General features: G+C 37.1%; 2 protein-coding genes across 4 annotated transcripts in view; one reads left to right on the top strand and one right to left on the bottom strand.

Moving 5' to 3' along the window:
- Positions 1-9,890, top strand: part of LOC107716609 (long-chain-fatty-acid--CoA ligase 6-like) — a 31,116-nt gene extending 21,226 nt beyond the window's left edge. For both annotated transcript variants that reach the window (XM_016523107.1, XM_016523106.1), the window contains 11 exons: positions 302-379; positions 1,822-1,956; positions 2,562-2,696; positions 2,869-2,964; positions 4,211-4,283; positions 5,512-5,600; positions 6,350-6,466; positions 6,900-7,043; positions 7,158-7,259; positions 7,745-7,816; positions 9,232-9,890. In XM_016523107.1, the coding sequence (XP_016378593.1) occupies positions 302-379; positions 1,822-1,956; positions 2,562-2,696; positions 2,869-2,964; positions 4,211-4,283; positions 5,512-5,600; positions 6,350-6,466; positions 6,900-7,043; positions 7,158-7,259; positions 7,745-7,816; positions 9,232-9,372 (1,182 nt within the window). In that variant the 3' untranslated portion in view covers positions 9,373-9,890. The remainder of the gene's footprint in view (positions 1-301; positions 380-1,821; positions 1,957-2,561; positions 2,697-2,868; positions 2,965-4,210; positions 4,284-5,511; positions 5,601-6,349; positions 6,467-6,899; positions 7,044-7,157; positions 7,260-7,744; positions 7,817-9,231) is intronic.
- The window catches only part of LOC107716611 (bridging integrator 3-like), a 70,778-nt gene continuing 61,151 nt past the window's right edge, over positions 9,841-19,467 (bottom strand). For both annotated transcript variants that reach the window (XM_016523110.1, XM_016523109.1), the window contains exon 9: positions 9,841-11,466. In XM_016523110.1, the coding sequence (XP_016378596.1) occupies positions 11,320-11,466 (147 nt within the window). In that variant the 3' untranslated portion in view covers positions 9,841-11,319. The remainder of the gene's footprint in view (positions 11,467-19,467) is intronic.

Raw genomic sequence — 19,467 nt, 5'->3', positions numbered from 1 at the left:
CTTCTTTAATAGAGACCTTGTGTTTCCCGTGAAACCTCTTTCTCTTTGAAGTCCCGTTTATGAAGCTCTTTGTTCCTTTTATCTTCAGGTTGTGTGTTAAAATGGTGAAATGGGCTTCATGCTGTTCTCTTAAAAATGAACTGCTCCTTAAAACAACCGCTACTGATATTTTGCGTGGAAGTGAAATGCCAGTGAAAACCTGATCAGCTTGTCTAATCACAGCATGTATTGGCCATTTTAAACTATTTGTTATCGTTTAAACTAAACTATTTATGGTATATTTTATATTCACACTCGCTAGGGCTACTTTGTGATTCGTCAAGAGGATGTGTCCATCTCCTATCTGCCACTCGCCCACATGTTTGAGCGTATGATCCAGGTAACCAAGCCTGTTTTGATACTCGAACTCATTCTGACTCTGATCTTACCATTATTAATATTATTAATATAATTATTAGTATAATATTATTATTTCATCTGAAAAGATTTCCCTTGGTTTCATCTGAAAAGTCATGGTGGAAGTAGGTTTTGATGAAACATTATGATGATCTGATGGTGTACAGTAAAGTTAATGATATTTGTTCAAAAGTGTAAATAAAACCAAGTAGGTTTTACTGTATAGCCTATATTAATCCTTATTAGGGTTGCAAAAAGGTTTGCGGAAACATTCCAGAAATTTTGGAAACTTTCCAGGATTTTTTTGGAATATTCCAGAGATTTTGGGAAAGTTTCCGGAAATTTACCGGACATTTTCCACCCTTTTGCAACCCTAATCCTTATTAATGTAAATGTCTACATAAACATTTTTAACATTTAAAATTTTATATAACTACATAAATTTAGCATGAATGAACTTGTAGTATATTTAATAGTATATTTACATTGCTGGTCAAAAGTTTGGAATAAAGATTTTTTTTTTTTTAATGTTTTTGAAAGAAGTCTCTTATGCTCCCTAAGGCTGCATTTATTTGATGCAAAATGCATTAAAAAACGCTAATATTGTAAAATATTATTACAATTTAAATAAACTGTTCTTGTTTGAATATATTTAAAAATGCAGTCTTCAGTGTCACATGATCCTTCAGAAATCATTCTAATATTGCTGCATAATTATCAATTATTGTTTGATAATTATTAATCATTCTTATTATTGTTGTTATTTTTGCTGCTTAATATTTTTTTGTGAATTATTTTTTTTTTAAGATTCTTTGATGAATAGAAAGTTTAAAGGAACAACATTTTTCAAATATAAATATGTTGTAACATCGTAAATGTCTTTAGTGTCACTTTTGATCAATTTAATAAACGCAAATATTTCTTCTTTAAAAATCTTACTTACCTAAACATGTTTAATGGTAGTGTATCACAAACATATTAAGCAGCTCAACTGTTTCCAATATTGATAATAATAAGAAATCAGCATATTAGAATGATTTCTGAAGGATCATGTGACACTGAAGACTGGAGAAATGATGCTGAAAATTCAGCTTTGATCACAGGAATAAATTACATTTTACAATATATTCAAATAGAAAACAGTACATTTAAATTGTTGTAATGTTTCACAATGTTACTGTTTTTATTGTCGATCATATAAATGCAGCTTTGGTAAGCAGAAGTGACTTCTTTCAAAAACATTACAAATTATAATTATTCCAGACCTTTGACCCGTAGTGTGTAAATTAAAATTAACCCATATTATTAGATGTTATATCATGATACCTATTGCATAAATTAATGTTAATGAATTGAACTTTATTATTAAGTGTTACCTTTGATTGCATATTGACTGAATTCAAAACAAACTCCTCTCTTCTTCAGGTGTCGATGTTTTGTCACGGAGCAAGGGTTGGTTTTTACCAGGGTGACATTTCTCTGCTGATGGATGACATAAAGACCCTGAAGCCCACCTTCTTCCCTGTGGTCCCTCGATTACTCAACCGCATCTATGATAAAGTGAGTGCTACACGTCAGTGTTGGAGAGAAATGATGCTGAAAATTCAGCTTTGATCACAGGAATAAATTACATTTTACAATATATTCAAATAGAAAACAGTACATTTAAATTGTTGTAATGTTCACAATGTTACTGTTTTTATTGTCGATCATATAAATGCAGCTTTGGTAAGCAGAAGTGACTTCTTTCAAAAATATTACAAATTATAATTAATCCAGACCTTTGACCCGTAGTGTGTAAATTTAAAATTAACCCATATTATTAGATATGTTATATCATGATACCTATTGCATAAATTAATGTTAATGAATTGAACTTTATTATTAAGTGTTACCTTTGATTGCATATTGACTGAATTCAAAACAAACTCCTCTCTTCTTCAGGTGTCGATGTTTTGTCACGGAGCAAGCGTTGGTTTTTACCAGGGTGACATTTCTCTGCTGATGGATGACATAAAGACCCTGAAGCCCACCTTCTTCCCTGTGGTCCCTCGATTACTCAACCGCATCTATGATAAAGTGAGTGCTACACGTCAGTGTTGGACACAAATGGAGAATAATGAGTGTTAACCCGCTCTGAAGTGATGAATGTCATATGTGTGTAGATTCTGGGCTCGGTTACGTCTCCGCTGAGGAGAGTCATTCTTCATTACGCCGTGAGGAGGAAACAAGCAGAGCTGAGCAGTGGAGTCGTGCGGAACAACAGCCTGTGGGACCGACTGATCTTCAATAAGATACAGGCACGTCTCTTTCACATCAACACCAAGCTGCAGTTATTGAAAGATTTGATGAAAAGTGCCCCCTTGTGGATATGTGTTATATTTGGGACTTGATGTGATGTGTGTGCCAAGCAAAATACAGTCCGTTTGTTCATTCCTTCATTCATTCGTCTCTCTCTCTTTCTTCCTGTAGGCCAGTCTGGGTGGAAACCTGCGATTCATCCTCACTGCATCTGCTCCGATCTCTCCGACTGTCCTGTCCTTCCTCAGGGCCACCCTCGGCTGTCTGGTGAGTCCTCACCTAATAACTATTCAATATCATATTAAAGTACTCAAAGGCTTTTTTATTCACACGCAAATGCTTTTTCATATCGGTTAAGCAAGGCTATGAAAAATTATTTTTGTAACTGAAGTAAAGCTGAAATTAAATACTGTAAATATTAGATGCAAAACTGAAATTCAAACTTCTATAAAGGAAATAAAATCAGAAATTTTGCTTTGGCAACTAACTGAAACAAAATAAGTTTGAGATGAAGAATTACAATGACTAAAACTGAAATAAAATAAAGCTAAACAGAAATATTGGTTACACTTTACAAATAAGGTCCTATTAGTTAATGTTAATGTGTTAAAATTAGTTAACAGTGAGCAATTAATTTGTAACATTTATTTATTCATCTTTGTTGACATTAGTTAATAAAACCGCAACTGTTCAATGTTAGTTCGTATCAACTCAGGTCCATTAAATAATATTAACAGATACAACTTTTGATTTTAATAAACTTAGTAAATGATGAAATTGACATGAACTAAGATTAATAAATGCTTTATAATTATTTTTCATTATTAGTTCATGTTAACTAATGTAGTTAACGAATGTTAACAAATTAAAATCGTATTGTAAGGTGTTACTGAAAAATGACAAAAGCACATAACAAAATTACTAAAAACGAAACAAAAATTAAACTGAATATATATATATATATACATATATACACATACATACATGCATACAGAGTTCTGGCATGAAACTCTAGATGGCGCAGGTAGATAGGTTTAACTCAATCTGACCTAGTGACATCATTGTCACATGGCACAGCTGATTGGTTCTCTCCTGTATCGGTAGCCAATGAGCTCGCTGCTCAACATTCAAATATATGACTAGTGCTTGCCGTAGCAGTGCAGCTTGCTTCAGAAACCCTCCACCTTCCCCAGCTCCACCTGTATAGATCTGCTACGAGGTGATTGATGTATGCTATTTGGGGGTTATTTCATGTATGTTATATTTGCAGCAGCAATATTTCTTACATGTTCACAGCAGCATGTTGTGGATGTATTGGCAGTAGCAGGTCACGTAGCAGATCTATTCCGCCAAGACCAAACACATTAACATTGTCATGTACATTACCATGCCAATCTCTCCGAGAGTTGTCATGACAGAAATATATACATGTATGTATATATGCATGTACATATTGGTGATATTCACCAGTATTGGTCGTGATATTGACAGGCTTTGTTTAATATGGTTTCAGATTTTTGAGGGTTATGGGCAGACGGAGTGCACCGCTGGATGTACCTTTTCTATGCCTGGTGACTGGAGTGCAGGTTTGTGTTCATGTGTCTTTATAGGCCTGCTTTAGTTATGAATGACATACTACCTACTAGTTTTGAAAAAGTATTATGCGTGGATACCCAGATGACCTGCTACATCAGCCAAAATGTGCAGTGTTTGACATGATTGTTTCCAGTGTGAACCATGATAATCCATGATTTTATCACTCAGACAGTATTTCGGATGCAACACATTTCATAAAGAACTTACTTTGCCAGCGTTAAAGTAAGTTCTATGTAGTATGCATGCGTGTAGTATGAATGCAATCCAAACATTATACATCTACCATGTTGGCTTTGTCATGTGACCTGCATTTGTCTCATGTTTGTGAAATTCATGAGTCATGACTCCTCTCCCCACAGCCTTATGGGACAAAGTGCCCAGAAAAAGTTGGCGATTCTGATACTTTTAGCCTACTTTTTGATGTTATGAATGCTTTGAATTCAGACATACTATTCATTTCATATACAGCTTTTCACCTATTATATTGTATGGAAGAAGGCCGATTCGAATGCAGGGATTAACTTTAAAGCTTTCGTTGAATTCAAAATGCTAAATTGCCATATTTATTTCTGCACTTGCTTAATCAAAGATGCAGCAGAATAACGAGGTCATGTGGCTATTGTTGCATAATGTGCTTTGTTTCACATACATCACCATTCAAAATTTGAGGTTGATAAGATTTATAAATGTTTTTGAAAGAAGTCTCTTCTGCTCACCAAGGCTGCATTTATTTGATCAGAAATACAGTAAAAACAGTAATAATGTGAAATGTTATTACACTTTTAAATAATTTTATTTTTGAATGCGTTTTAAATGTATTCATGTGATGTAAAGCTGAATTTTCAGCATCATTACTCCAGTCTTCAGTGTCACATGATCCTTCAGAAATCATTCTGATATGCTGATTTTCTTATTATCAATGTTGAAAACAGTTGTGCTGCTTAATATTTTTGTGGAAAACATACGTTATTTTTCAGGATTCATGAATAGAATCTTCAAAAGAACAGCATTTATTTGAAATATTAATCTTTTTGTAACAATGTCTTTACTGTCACTTTTGATCAATTTATTGTGTCCTTGCTAAATAAAAGATAATAAAAAAAATAACAACTGACAGTCCAGTATATACTACAGTATGCTAGTGTTCACCTGTGATTCAGCTACTGTTCTGAGGAATCATGTTAGGTATGTTTGTCCCGGTCGGATGTGTTTTTTCAGGTCATGTCGGAGCTCCTTTACCCTGCGCTATGGTGAAGTTAACCGACATCCCAGACATGAACTACTATGCCAAGAATGGAGAAGGAGAGGTCAGTATCTGGATCACGGTGGGAAATGAACCCACCAACTAAACATGGATAAATTTTCTGCAATTAGGGGGGATTTTGGGCATCATCTACCAACAATTGTGCAAAGTGACCCATAACATGGGCCTTACTATGCGAGGGTTTCTGGGAGAACTTTTGACAAATCGATGAGCTAAAATGAATAAACTTCCCTATGTCATTTAAAGGGGTCATATGATGCGATTTCAATTAATCCTTTCTCTGTGGAGTGTTACAAGCTCTTGGTGCATAAAGAAGATCTGTAAAGTTGCAAAGACTAAAGTCTCAAATCCAAAGAGATATTCTTTATAAAAGTTAAGAGTCAAGTCATTATAATCTGTAATTATGTCCCCACTGGATGCAACAAATGCCTCGTTTATAATGGGTTTGAATGTTTTTGTCTCATCGCTCCAGCCAGGACACGGCATCACAATATGGTGAGGGCGTAACATTTCCGTCACACGCTTGAGGTATTCGGCCAATCACAACGCACTGGACAGCTGGCCAATCAGAGCACACCTCGCTTTTCAGACCGATGAGCTTTGTAAAAATCGACGCGTTTCAGAAAGGCGGGGCATAGAGGAGAAACAATAATGTACAGTATGTGGAAAATAATGTGTTTTTTTAACCTTAAACCGCGTAAACACATTTCATTACACCAAATACACAAAATAATGTTCTTTTTAGCAACATCATATGACCCCTTTAACACTTTGGTGTCTTATATGTGTCAGATCTGCATCCGGGGTCACAGCGTCTTCCGAGGGTATCTGAAGGATGAGGAGAGGACAGGAGAGGCTCTGGACGCTGACGGCTGGCTTCACACTGGAGACGTGGGACAGTGGCTGCCGGTGAGACCCTTCAGCTGCTTCAAATCACTCATTACATGCTATTTGTATGCGGCATGTATTTCTCCTTTAAAGGGTTAATTCACCCAAAAATGAAAATTCGGTTCCCTCAACCTGTATGAGTTTGTTTCTTCTTCTGAGCTCAAAAGATGATATTTTGAAGAATGTGTGTAACCAAACCAAAAGCCATTGACTTCCATTGTGTGGGAAAAAAAAAATACTATGGAAGTCAATGGGAACCAGCAACTGTTTGGTTACACGCATTCTTTAAAATATCATCTTTTGTCTTCAGCAGAAGAAAGAAACTCATACAGGTTTGGAACAACTTGAGGGTGAGTAAATGATGACAGATTTTTCATTTTTGATCCATCTGTCTCTTTAAGACTCTCTGAATTGAGACCCCGTGTGAACATTGGCCGTCTCTCTGGTCTTTCAGAACGGGACTTTACGCATTGTAGACCGGAAGAAGCACATCTTTAAGCTGTCCCAGGGCGAGTACATCGCTCCCGAGAAGATCGAGAACGTCTACACTCGCTGTGTTCCTGTTCTGCAGGTCTTTGTGCATGGAGATAGTCTACAAGTAAGTGTACACACTTTTAAGTACAGCCGTTTTGGGCATCGAGCTTAAACGGTATCCTTCTGTTTTCAGTGCCGTCAAACTGACTGCAGTCCTTGTGTTTCTCTGTGTGTTTAGTCTTATCTGATAGGAGTTGTAGTTCCAGACCCGGAGGTGTTTGTCAACTGGGCCAAAGAAAGAGGGGTCGTTGGATCATATGAAGAGCTTTGTCAAAATCCTGTGAGCTTTAATGCCTTACACAATACACACACACATTTAGCTCCCTTTTGGACACCAGTTTGTCACCAAACTACATTAGCACTTATGCACACACTGTAATTTCTCAACTTAGTGTGAGATATCAATAGTTTTAAAGGAATAGTTCACCCCAAAATTAAAAATTTGCTGAAAATGTACTACTCGCCCTCAGGCCATCTAAGATGTTAAGTTTGTTACTTAATCAGAAAAGATTTGTAGAAATGTAGCATTGCATCACTTGCTCCGCAATGGATGCTCTGCAGTGAATGGGTGCCGTCAGAATGAGACTCCAAACAGCTGATAAAAACATCACAATAATCCACACCACTCCAGTCCATCAGTTAATGTCTTGTTCTGATGAGGATGAGTACATTTTCAAGCAGATTTTCATTTATGGGTGAACCTTTCCTAAACTATTCAAACTGGATGGCATGCTCATGCACACATTAAAATGACATTTCTGGCAGGATGTGAAGAAAGCTGTGCTGGAGGACATGACGGCAGTGGCGAAGGAGGCAGGACTGAAGTCATTTGAGCAGGTAGAGGAGCATTCTGGGTCATTGATAGCGTGTGTCAATTATCTGATAAATGATTCATCATGCATTGTTTTTAAAGATGTATAGTATGGAAATACATTTACAAAGGAGGTCAAGCAGGCCAGAGAGCTCAGCAGGGTTGAGCAGCTTGCATTTTTGTTAAAGCACTTGCATAAAATATTAAAATATGCATTACTGCTGTTGTGAAGTCGAGGTTAGGCTAATTTTCAAAGCGGATGATTTTTTTGTTATGCCTTGCCAATGTAATTCCTGTGGGTGGAGCTGGTTCCATGTTAACCAGGGGTCTTCAGCAGTGGTCTGCCAATTATTGCTTGATCATTTTTGTGAAGGGGAAAAAAAAAGCAGCAAATAAAACCTTTATTATTATTAATATTATTATTTTACACCAGTGGTTCTTAGGCAAACTTCCAAGGGGGCCTAAAATTACGTTAAATGATTCAAAATAAGACAAAACATGGATTAAAATAAGCTAAAGTAACTGAAAATCTATATATTTCCTATTTTAATTCACCCCCTCAAGAACTGTTTGTTTCCTTTGAAGAAGTTTTCCTTTTCCAGTCTTGGAAAACCTGAATATATGAAGTTATGAATGTTAAAAATTACATTTTTAATAATTTTTCTAATAATTCCAAGCTCTATATTATTTTATTAGGTAGAAATTGAGTAAAAATTATTTAAAAAAAAAATCATTTTAAAGGGCTAGTTCACCAAAAAAAAATTGAATTTTCATCATTTACTCACCCTCATGTGTCATGACATTCCAAACCTATAAGACTTTTGTTCGTCTTCAAAACACAAATGAAGACATTTTCAATGAAACTGGAGAGATTTCTGTCCCTGCATTGTAAGTTCATGCCTCCAAAACTTGGACACTTCAAAAAGTTCATGGAGAGATTATGAAAGAAATCCATATGAATCAAATGGTCAAGTTTTCTGAAGAGACATGATTGTTTTATATGATTGACAGATCTATTTTAGACTTTTTTCCTACATATAAACTTTGATGAACGCACATACATAGATCACATCAAATATGTGAAATGGAAGCTCAACCGTACTTGTTTGACACCAAAACAAATGAGGTTCGTTTGAAAACACATTTGAGCTTTGCGTGAGTTGTTGTTGCAAGTATTTTTGAGCGTTTTTGGGTGAATTATCGCTTAATCCTTATCCAGTAAATAATAGAACCTTGATACGCATGAAAGATGAACAACTATTAAGGAAAGTCATGGAGTCTTTGGATATTGCAAACAACTGAAGGCATTGGAGTCAAATGTTAAGAACCACCGTTTTACACACAAATATATAAAGCTGGATTTTGTTGATGCGTGTTCATGATTATCCACTGTATATCAGAGCAGAGCTTCGGTTTCAGCTGCTTTCTCTCTCTTTCTCAGGTGAAGGACTTATATTTGCATCCTGAAATGTTTAGCGTGTCAAACGGCCTCCTCACGCCGACCCTGAAGAGCAAGCGTGTGGATCTCCGGCGAGTCTTCAGCGAGCAGATCGCACAGATGTACAGTAAATCATCCATATAGACCTCACACGCTCTCCACATCACATTATCCAGTGGCTTTCTCGAAAACATTTCAACTAACTTAACAAGACTTGCTAAATAAGCCAGATGCTATACTGACAAGAAACTGTTCTCCGTAATTTATGATCAATCGTCTTGAAGACTGAGGTCTTCTCGTGTAGTGATCTAGGTCAGCTTTCAGAGTTTGAACTGAGGTCATGTAGGCCTGACACAGACACGCTCCATCCTAATACACAGTTCAGGAACATTCGATTTGGGAACCGATGAACTTAACGTAATGAATAGCTTTTCAATCAGTAGATGTTTTAGAGTTTGTAATTATGAGGTTGAAGCTGCACCCTAAAGAACAATCCGTATGAATTGCAATGCTTCGTTTCATTTGTTGTGAAATGAAATGACTGTGCGACAGTCTGTAAATGAGCATTTTCAACTGTAAATGTTTGACTAATTGCAGCTGCTAGAGATGTACTGTATTTTACTTCATTTTATTGACAGAAGAATAAAGACAATGCCTTATTACAGATTTTCCTTTGTATACCAATCACAGCTCTAACGGACACAATCTATAAAATCACAGCTGCTGTTTGAACTGCAGATCTGATCAGTTCATGTGGATGTCTCTCAGGAAACGTTGTGCTTTAGTGCGCTGAGCTGTTGCTTACAAAAATACTTAACTGGTTCATTCCCAAGTGAATCACAATCCTGCCCAGACTGCAATGAGTGTACTGAACATCATAAAATCAGGAGACAAACGGTGAACGTCCACAACCAATTTACTGTAAGAATGTTTGACAAACAACAGCAAACGGTTTGTTCAAAGGAAAACTATTTGAGAAATTGAAAGACGCATAATGCACACATTTTTGGAAATCATAAGGCTGCGGTCCAGAGTCTTAGAGAAAATGTTTTTGATTATTTCAGAAGTCGGAAGCAAAGCAGGAATGTAAAAACACTGTGTAATGCTTACATTCAGTTTCTTGGTAGACTTGCACTGAATTCAGGTTAACATCAAACAAGGCACATTAATAATCCAATTGAAATATTGTCAAACTCAACCAATAATCTGTACAATCAAGGCTCTTCCAGTTTCAAAACACTAGTGATTGTCAGCAACTGATGCTCTTCACAACGTTGACATTGAGATGAAAATGTGTGGCTTAAAAAATCGTCCCTTGTGTAATATGGCTGTAAGACTACTGGTAAATAAACCGGTCTTTCCTTCATTACAAATACAGTGAACACAAACAGATAAAAGTCAGATAAAAAAGAATAAATGTTTCACGCGTGTCAGTAGAGGGAGGCAGAGTATCATTTAAATGCATGTAGTACATCACAGAATCCACATCAGCACTGGTCTCTAGAAACTAAGGCTAACATGATTTCGGTTAACAGATTGCACTGTAACATATTTCCAAGATATCAATCATCAACAATTCTCTGCACTATTCGTGTTACATTGTTTTCTGAAGATACTTTTAAAAAGCTATGGCAGTGTTTGAACTACCGACAACAAATGAAATGTTCATTGTGTATAGAAAACCAAGTTTTAGCATATTATAACTTGAATATTAATTTGGCCTCTGGTGAATGGGAAAGCTTTAAGATTAACATGTAAATTATCTGTTAGAAATTCAATCGTTGGTCAGCTGTAGTGACTGTAATGACAAAAAGAACTGACAAGAACAGAAAAATTAAACACGGGAAGGTTTGGTTCGCAAAAAGTAACTGGAAAAAGGTACACGTAATTAATTCCAGCTAAGAAACGAAATTTCATGCTTATATGAGAATCTGAACACGTTTAAAAAAACATTTTACAGTATCATTAGTGTTTTCTGATGGCTTCATCTGTCAAGTATATACAAAACAAGACTTCTAAATTCTCAACAAAAAAAACGAATAAATAAATGTTGACGTGACTTCATTAAAACGGAGGAAGACGTTTTGTGTCTCAGTCGTCGGCCACGATGGACAGCGCGCGCAACTCGTTCAGTTTGGCCTCGTTCTCTTGCTTTCGCTGTTCATCTGTCAGAGCGCCCTGGTCAATCTGATCCGTCAGTTCAGTGAAGATATTGTGCATCTCGGTAAAATAGGCCACCTGACAGAAAACAAAGGGAAAGAAAGGTCAAGTAAACACACATTTCCAGCATTAAAATTAAAAAGACACAAAAATATGACATTTCAAGCTGGACTTTTACACCTTTCCAATTAGAGTGTTCAGAAAACGTTAAATTGCAATCAAGTAAGACTTGCTCCCTGTTTCTTTGTCACTTTACACCACAACACAAAGCCACTTAGTGAATTAATGCGCATTAGTGGTGTAATTGGTCATTTTTATGTATCTTATCTTCATGCAGTCACAGGAAATGGTGGGAAAAGTAGTTTTGCAGTACAATATAGTAAAAATACATCTGCATATGATCAATACCACCTAGCATCTGACATGATTAATAATGGACACGCCCCTAAAAGTCAAAGCCACGCCCTTGTATTCACACACCCTTTGAGTTGGAAACTCAACAAAACCCCAAGTTTCCCATTGACAATTACACCACTGTGGTGGTCTTCATCATGTACATATGTGACCCTGGACCACAAAACCAGTCATAAGGGTCAATTTTTCGAAATTGAGATTTATACATCATCTGAAAGCTGAATAAATAAGATTTCCATTGATGTATGGTTTGTTATGATAGGACAATATTTGGCCGAGATACAACTATTTGAAAATCTGCAATCTGTACAACTATTTGAAAATCTGGAATCTGAGGTTGAAAAAAAATCTAAATATTGAAAAAAAGCCTTTAAAGTTGTCCAAATGAAGTTCTTAGCAATGCATATTACTAATCAAAAATTAAGTTTTGATATATTTACAGAAGGAAATGTACAAAATATCTTCATGGAACATGATCTTTACTTAATATCCTAATGATTTTTGGCATAAAAGAAAAATCAATCATTTTGACCCATACAATGTATTTTTGGCTATTGTTACAAATATACCCCAGTGACCGAAGTCTGGTTTTGTGGTCCAGGGTCACATATGATGATTCTGACAGGACACAGCCCTGACCAACCTAAAATAGAAAATGACTGCATATCTGAGGCCATTGTTGGGTTTAATTTGTATATGAAATCACTTTATGCTAAATAAAGAACTTGACTTTCACAAACAAGGGATTTTCTTCACTCCCGCTCAAAAAGGAAAACCAAACTCATCCTATGCTACGGCACAGAGATAACGCTCGTGGGTCTGTGGGTAGCAGGTGACCCTGATCTTCTGCGATCGTTGTGTGAGCGAGCGAGTGTCGGCTGAAAGCTTTCTTGACACGTCCCGCCCCTGCTCTTCCCCCGGCCCGTGAGTCAGGGGTCCCGCGAGAGACGCTTTGATGATTAATAGCCTTTAATCACATTACAAGACTCCAGGAGGAGTGGGCCGCCATCGAAAGCGCCGGGAAATACAGCTGCTCGGCTCGCAAACCTACACACAGCACATTTATTCAAGCTGCTTACTGTATGTGTGTGCTCACAAACAAATCCACATCTACTATAGCCTTAAAATTCTTTAAACATTCTCAAGACAATACGAGTGGAGTTTGTCAGTGCAAAACTCGCCACCATGTTGCTAGGGTGTTGCTACAGTATGTTGTTTTTAGTAAGTATTTTTTAGCATGTGGATCTGAATGGTTGCTAGGGGGTTTCTTACTGGTCCACCTCCAAGTCACCTAATTTTAATATTTTGTTAAAGGGACAGTTCACAAACAATTTAATTTCTGACATCATTTACTCACCCTCATGTTTGTCCAAACCTGTATCTTGAAAGAAAATGTTGACTAAGTTCATACAATAAAAGGCAAGGGAGTGCAAAACATAATATTAAACCCTACTGACTTCCATTATACAGACAAAACAAAAACAAAATAAAATCCAATTATAAAGGTATGTCGTAAAAGGAGGTAAATCATACGAGTTTGGAATAACATGAGGGTGAGGGTTAATTATAACTGTAAAGGGTATGTTCAAATCCCTGACCCTAAATATGAGCAATAATAACCGTGACACTTCATTTAGCAATACCACTATAAATGTTTCTGAAAAGAAGAGGCCGTAAAAGCAAAGTCTGAGTGGCTAAAGTCTGTCTATAACATGGGGCGATCAATCTTAAAAGCCATTTCCTCTTTGGTCTTGTTAGCTAGAGATACGCAGCAGAATTTCGATTGATGAATGCAACTCAATTCCATTGTTCATATAGGAGCCATTGAGTTCAGACACCCACGGATTGCAACAACACTTTTTAGGGTTTTTGTAAGGCACATGTATAAATGCGGCACCAAACACTGTGATGAAGCACATCTCTTTTGAATAGATTGTGTAAACTGCCTCTGGGATTGCTCGAAATGACTTCAGACTCTAATCAAAGACTCCACGCTGGCCGTCAGTGGCACTCTGTGATCTATGAGAGGCCAGTTCCTGCCCAGTGCTGAATGGAAGCGGATACTGGTCTGTCCTGTTTATGGTGGTCTCACCACATGAAGAGCGGAGAGGGGATCTGTTTGCCGTGCAGCACGTGGGGCTGGAAGGAAAACTAGTTCAGAGGAAAATCCGCCTTGGACCTGTCAGGGATCAATCAAAACAACCAATGAATGATGCTGCCACACACAAGCTAAAACGCAGGTACGGCACCGTATTTATGTCTCCGCTTCAGGCGGCACGCCCACAGACGGTTCAATGAGCCTTATGATACATGTTGCACAGACCGGAGCTTTATTAAAACGGCAAGCTCTAATTTGATTGGTTGGTCTTAGGCAGCTGTTGGGAGTTAAGGTCTGTAGAAACTACAATTCAAGGATTTAAGTTTGTGTGGTTCGTGCCATCACACGTTTCAGTAGTTTAAGGCAGTTAGTAGCAAGAAAACGTGGCATCCTCAAGAACTGCAGAATCCTGATTCAGAGTTAAGTCCATTAAACAATCGGTACTTATTACTTTCAGATGGAAGTATATTCTGACCGCAAAGTCAACACACATTTCCAGTCATTCCTTTGCTGCTGTCTAACTATTTGTGGAGACAGCTGTGCCATGATTTGAATGAGATACCACACCAATCTATTATTGTGGTTTCGTCGATTTTAGATTTATTGCCCTTTAAAAATCACACACAGAAAAAACAAAATCAAACTGTGGTCTTCGTTGAACAAATCATCCAGACAGACCCTTCCTGTTTAAGCGGGTGATTCTTGACCAGAAAAAGCTTCAAAGGGAATTAGTATTTATGCTTCTGTCACACACGCACCAATATATTCCAAACACATGCCTAATTAACTAATTAAACATACACACACACAAATTGTAACACTGTGTAACACACTGTCTACAATGTAAGCCACAGACATCCAAAACTGAGTCTGTCTACACATTAAGCATTACGTCACCTCAGAATACTCAATAACCACGGAACAATAAGCTGTAAACACAAGGCTACCTATGAAGTGTCAATAAAGTGAACGCAAAATTTGGTAAACATGTTTCAGCATTGGAATGGAAATCCATTTAGAACAATTACTGAATTTGTAAAACTGTCCATTCATCTATTCTTTACACCACTTGTCCTCTGTAGGGTTGCAAGGATGCGGAAGCCTGTCGGCCAAGGCCGGGAAAAACGGGATGGATGGCCAGTCCATTGCATGGCTAAAGCTAAAGTACACTTTCCTTATTCGCATTCCACTGCAGCTTGAGGACATTAAGAGTGATGGAATTTTTGCCATCACCACAGTCCGCTGTTGTTGTCCAGGACAACAACACGTGTGAGTAATTTTGGGTGCTCAAAAACAAAAGGTCTAATAGGTAGTGTCAATACACTGAACAAGTCCATCAGCGCTCACAGTCAATAGAGAATACTCTGTTGGAGATGTAATGGAACATGGAAAATGAAGTATTGCCAGGACTTAAACTCAGACATACATGCATTCATATTCACACCAACTGACAATTTAGTGTTTCCAATCAACCTGACCTGCAAGTCTTTGGATTATGTGGGAAAACTCAAGAAAGTTGGGACATTATTGCTGTGAAGTCACAGTGCTCCTTGTAAAGTTGTTGATATTGTAAAATTACCCATGTGATGTTAGTATCCCAACAATCAATGGACCTGCTGGATTGGGTCTCAAGCTGTTCTTTAGCATACCGCCACAAGAATTGTTGAATTTGATGCACCATCTTTAGAACACAAAGCATTTCTTGAGACCCCTGCATTCTCTTCATTCCAACACACTCTGTCTAGCTCAGGGGTTTCCAACCCTGCTCCTGGAGAACTACCTTCCTGCAGGCTTCAGTTCCAACCCAGCTCCATCACACTTGCCTGTAATTTTCAAGTAATCTTGAACACCTTGATTAGCTGGTTTAAGAGTGTTTGATTAGGTTTGGAAGTAAACTCTCCAGGATGGTATCCCTCCAGGAGCAGAAATGGCTACTCCTGGTCCAGCAGTTTCTGAAAGACAGAATGTGTCCTATGTAAACGCCCAATAGGGTGACAATGTAATTATCTGCGTCATTCACTTTGAGTACATCACCATGGGGAGTCAGTGTTTGCTGAATGCATCCAGAGTAGACACAACGCATGTATTGTTGAACAGGTTTAGACCATTTCATAGCACTGAAACTGCACTCATTAGAGTAACAAATTACTTGCACTAGTGTTGCTGGACCTTAGTGCTGCCTTTGATACTATCGACCACAACATTCTCTTGGATAGGCTCAAAAATTATGTTGGAAATACTGGGATTGCATTGGCATGGTTCAATTCGTACTTATCTGACCATTATCAATTTGTAGCAGTTAATGAAGAGGTATCATATCGATCACAAGTTTTGTATGGAGTACTGCAAGGCTCAGTACAAGGACCGCCATTGATTTTCACCCTGTACTATAGATGAGGTTTGTGAATATCATATTTCGTATGAGTCCAAAGAGTTCCCACTCGTACGAGAAGTCAAGACTCAAAGAACTCAATGCAGTGACTTCTGGGAAACCAGTCTGCGGGTGTAAATTTGGCTCATTCTGTGGCCATCCAGGATGTACGTGCATGTATCCTCTCTTTAGGCCAAATTTCTATTTGTCCTCATCTCCTGATATATAAGGCTGTGTGTTTGTGTGTGAATGACTCAGCAGGATGAGGGACTCTCAGCATGACTGAATGTTCGGTGAGTCAAAGTGTGTCTACTCCAAGACTACTGGAAACATAAACCCAAACTGTCTGATCTGACGCCCATCAGATACAGAGGGAGGTAGCATCTCCACACTGCACCTATAGTAATAAGGCCTGCGGTCTCAGGAGTCCACCTACACCCTCTATCTGACAGAGAGACACCCTCCTCTACCTCATCACAGAGAGCTGTTGGTTACTGTGTCTTGGAGTATGTGGGTGTTGGAGGTATGGCACTCTGGGTTACAGAAAGCGCTTGATGAATGAGACTCGGTCATCTGCTAGGCCTCTCTCTCGCTCTCTCTCTGCTGCCCATCTGTTAGCTGAAAGCTCGAGGAAAGACTGCATTTCAGGCCTGATCTACGATCAGCTTAATACATTCATGTGTTCATTTATTTATAACCTTTATTTTTTCCACAGAGCACCCACATCTGGTTTTCAATAGAGCAAATGACAAAAGCGTAACATCACAAAGTGTTTCTACACAAAAACAATCACAAAAGACTGTTGTCTCCATAAAGTTCGCAATGGTTTTAGCTAAAGGAAGTTTGATGTTGTTCCATCCATGACATTTATAAGCTGAATAATTGAATTCAATTGCTGTTTACTAGTCCATACTAGTAGACCAGAAGACAAAATCAGCTTCTAGATGACTCCAGTTACAGACATGTACACCTTGTTATCAAATAGACAGTTCCAGTTCTGGATGCTGATTGGTTAATACAGCGCTCTAGTCTTACTAAAATACATATAAGTGATGTACAGTCAGATGGTCACCATCTCAAAAATAACTGACTGGGTCATAAGCCACTTTTTTAGGACTACTGAAAGGTGAAAATATTATGATATAGACTTAAAAATAAAGGTTCCCTCACAGTGATGCCATTCAAGAACCATTTTTGGTTCCTCAAAGAACCCTTCAGTGAACAGTTCTTAAAAGAACCATTTTTTTTTTATAAGTGTGAAGAACATTTCAATCTAAAGCAGTGTTTCCCAACCTTTTTTTTAGTCGCGGCACCCTTTGGAAATTTTAACAAACTTGTGGCACCCTACAAAATTAATTTGAACTTTGATGTGATAATTTGAAAAGTATAGATATTCGGTACAACAGGGAAGAACTGCAGAATATAATGTCATACAGATATTTTTAATATTATAAAAAAAATTTGTCCATCAATGGTGACAATCAGTAGGCTAATTTCTAATGAAGAGACCAATTTATATGATGGATTTTAATGTAGGCTTTTATACGTATGTAAACATGATTTAATTACCATTATAACTAGCTATCTCACAAATTTTTGCTCACTCAGTGTTTTTAAAATTTTACAGGGGTAATTTTGGTGCAGTAGCACGAGATAGCTTGATTTCAAACTTTGAATTGAATAAAAAATGACAAGCAAGCAGTCAGTAATAAAATAAGAACAAATAAAGAAATTACTAATGATAGCACAAATAATCGGTGCATCTCTAATTATTGGCGACATCAGAAATGGATATTATATAATAGATGCTTTTTTTGAACATTTTAGACATTTAAAAATATTAAAAAAGGTTTTTTTACACGGCACCCCTGCTCTCGACAGACGGCACCCCGTTTGGGAAACACTGATCTAAAGAACCTTTTTCCACTATAAATAACATTTTGTGCAGAGGAAGGGTTCCATGAATGTTAAAGGTTCTTGATGGAACCATGCCAATAAAGAATCTTTATTTTTAAGATCGCAGGGATGGAATTGAGATGTGGCACAGGCCAGATTCCAACATGCATGCCCCACCAAGTGACTTGTCAGCTCTCTGTGTGTATGACGTCATTGTGTTTGTCATCATGATGGCTGTTTCTTGTTTGGTTAATCCTTCTCAGGCTAATCAGATAACGCAAAATCAAACCTATTAACACTTGACATTCACATTAAGAATAATTTTCTAATTAAGTAAATGTATAAACCAAAATGGAGCAAAGAAAATATGAACATGTCATTTAAAATTTACAAAGAGTACTATTTGGGTAAATCGCACAACCCCAGTCAAAAACATTTCAGATGTGAAATCATATTTTGATTACTGTAATATAGCAACAAAAATGCTTTTGTTCATACATCATTTAAATAGTAATTAAATAAATGTAGTTGTTTTCTTATAATAACATTGCTTTTCCTCTTTTACTACAATCATTAGATTCTAGTGTTTAGCTCTCTCTCACACACACTCTCCTTAAAATAACACACAGTCTGAGCTGTGGACATAAGCAGGCAGGATTGTGGGGGTTAATCACATTAGAGAGAGGGGAAGTGTGTAGAGTGAGACAGTGTGTGAGCGCAGCATAAAGGAGTGTTTCTGTGTGTGTTACTCAGGGTTAATCACATTAGATCTGGGTAGGGAGCGTAAGCTTTAAAATTTACTGTGTGTGTGAGGGTGTTTCTTCAACTTGATTTTTATTGATTTAGATTTTTGGCTTTTGATTCCTATTAAAAACAACATTTTTAAAAATCTTTTGTTAAATGAATATCATAAAACATTTTACCATGACAACGTTATTTTTCTTTTAAACAGACTTTTTTGTCAAACTCTGAAAAAAGCATGAAAATATTTAATTGTATGCATTTAGGATATATAAAATGCTAGCTTGTTATCATTTGAAACCAGAAGCAGTGTTATTTTGATCGATTAAATACAGCAACATCAGTGTTTTGCCATTAAAACAGGACGCTTCTTGTCATAATGAATCTCCGTAATGTTATTACAATATAAAATAATCGTTTCTATTTTAATATCCTTTAAAATATAATTTATTTCTGTGATGTAAAGCTGAATTTCCATCAGCCATTACTCCTGTATAAAGTGTCACATGATCCTTCAGAAATCATTCTAATATGCTGATTTATTATTAGAATTATCAAT

The sequence above is a fragment of the Sinocyclocheilus rhinocerous genome, unplaced genomic scaffold (assembly GCF_001515625.1).
Source record: "Sinocyclocheilus rhinocerous isolate Xijiao unplaced genomic scaffold, SAMN03320098_v1.1 scaffold4768, whole genome shotgun sequence".
Taxonomy (NCBI): Eukaryota; Metazoa; Chordata; class Actinopteri; order Cypriniformes; family Cyprinidae; genus Sinocyclocheilus; species Sinocyclocheilus rhinocerous.
This window is presented reverse-complemented; position numbering and strand designations above follow the sequence as displayed.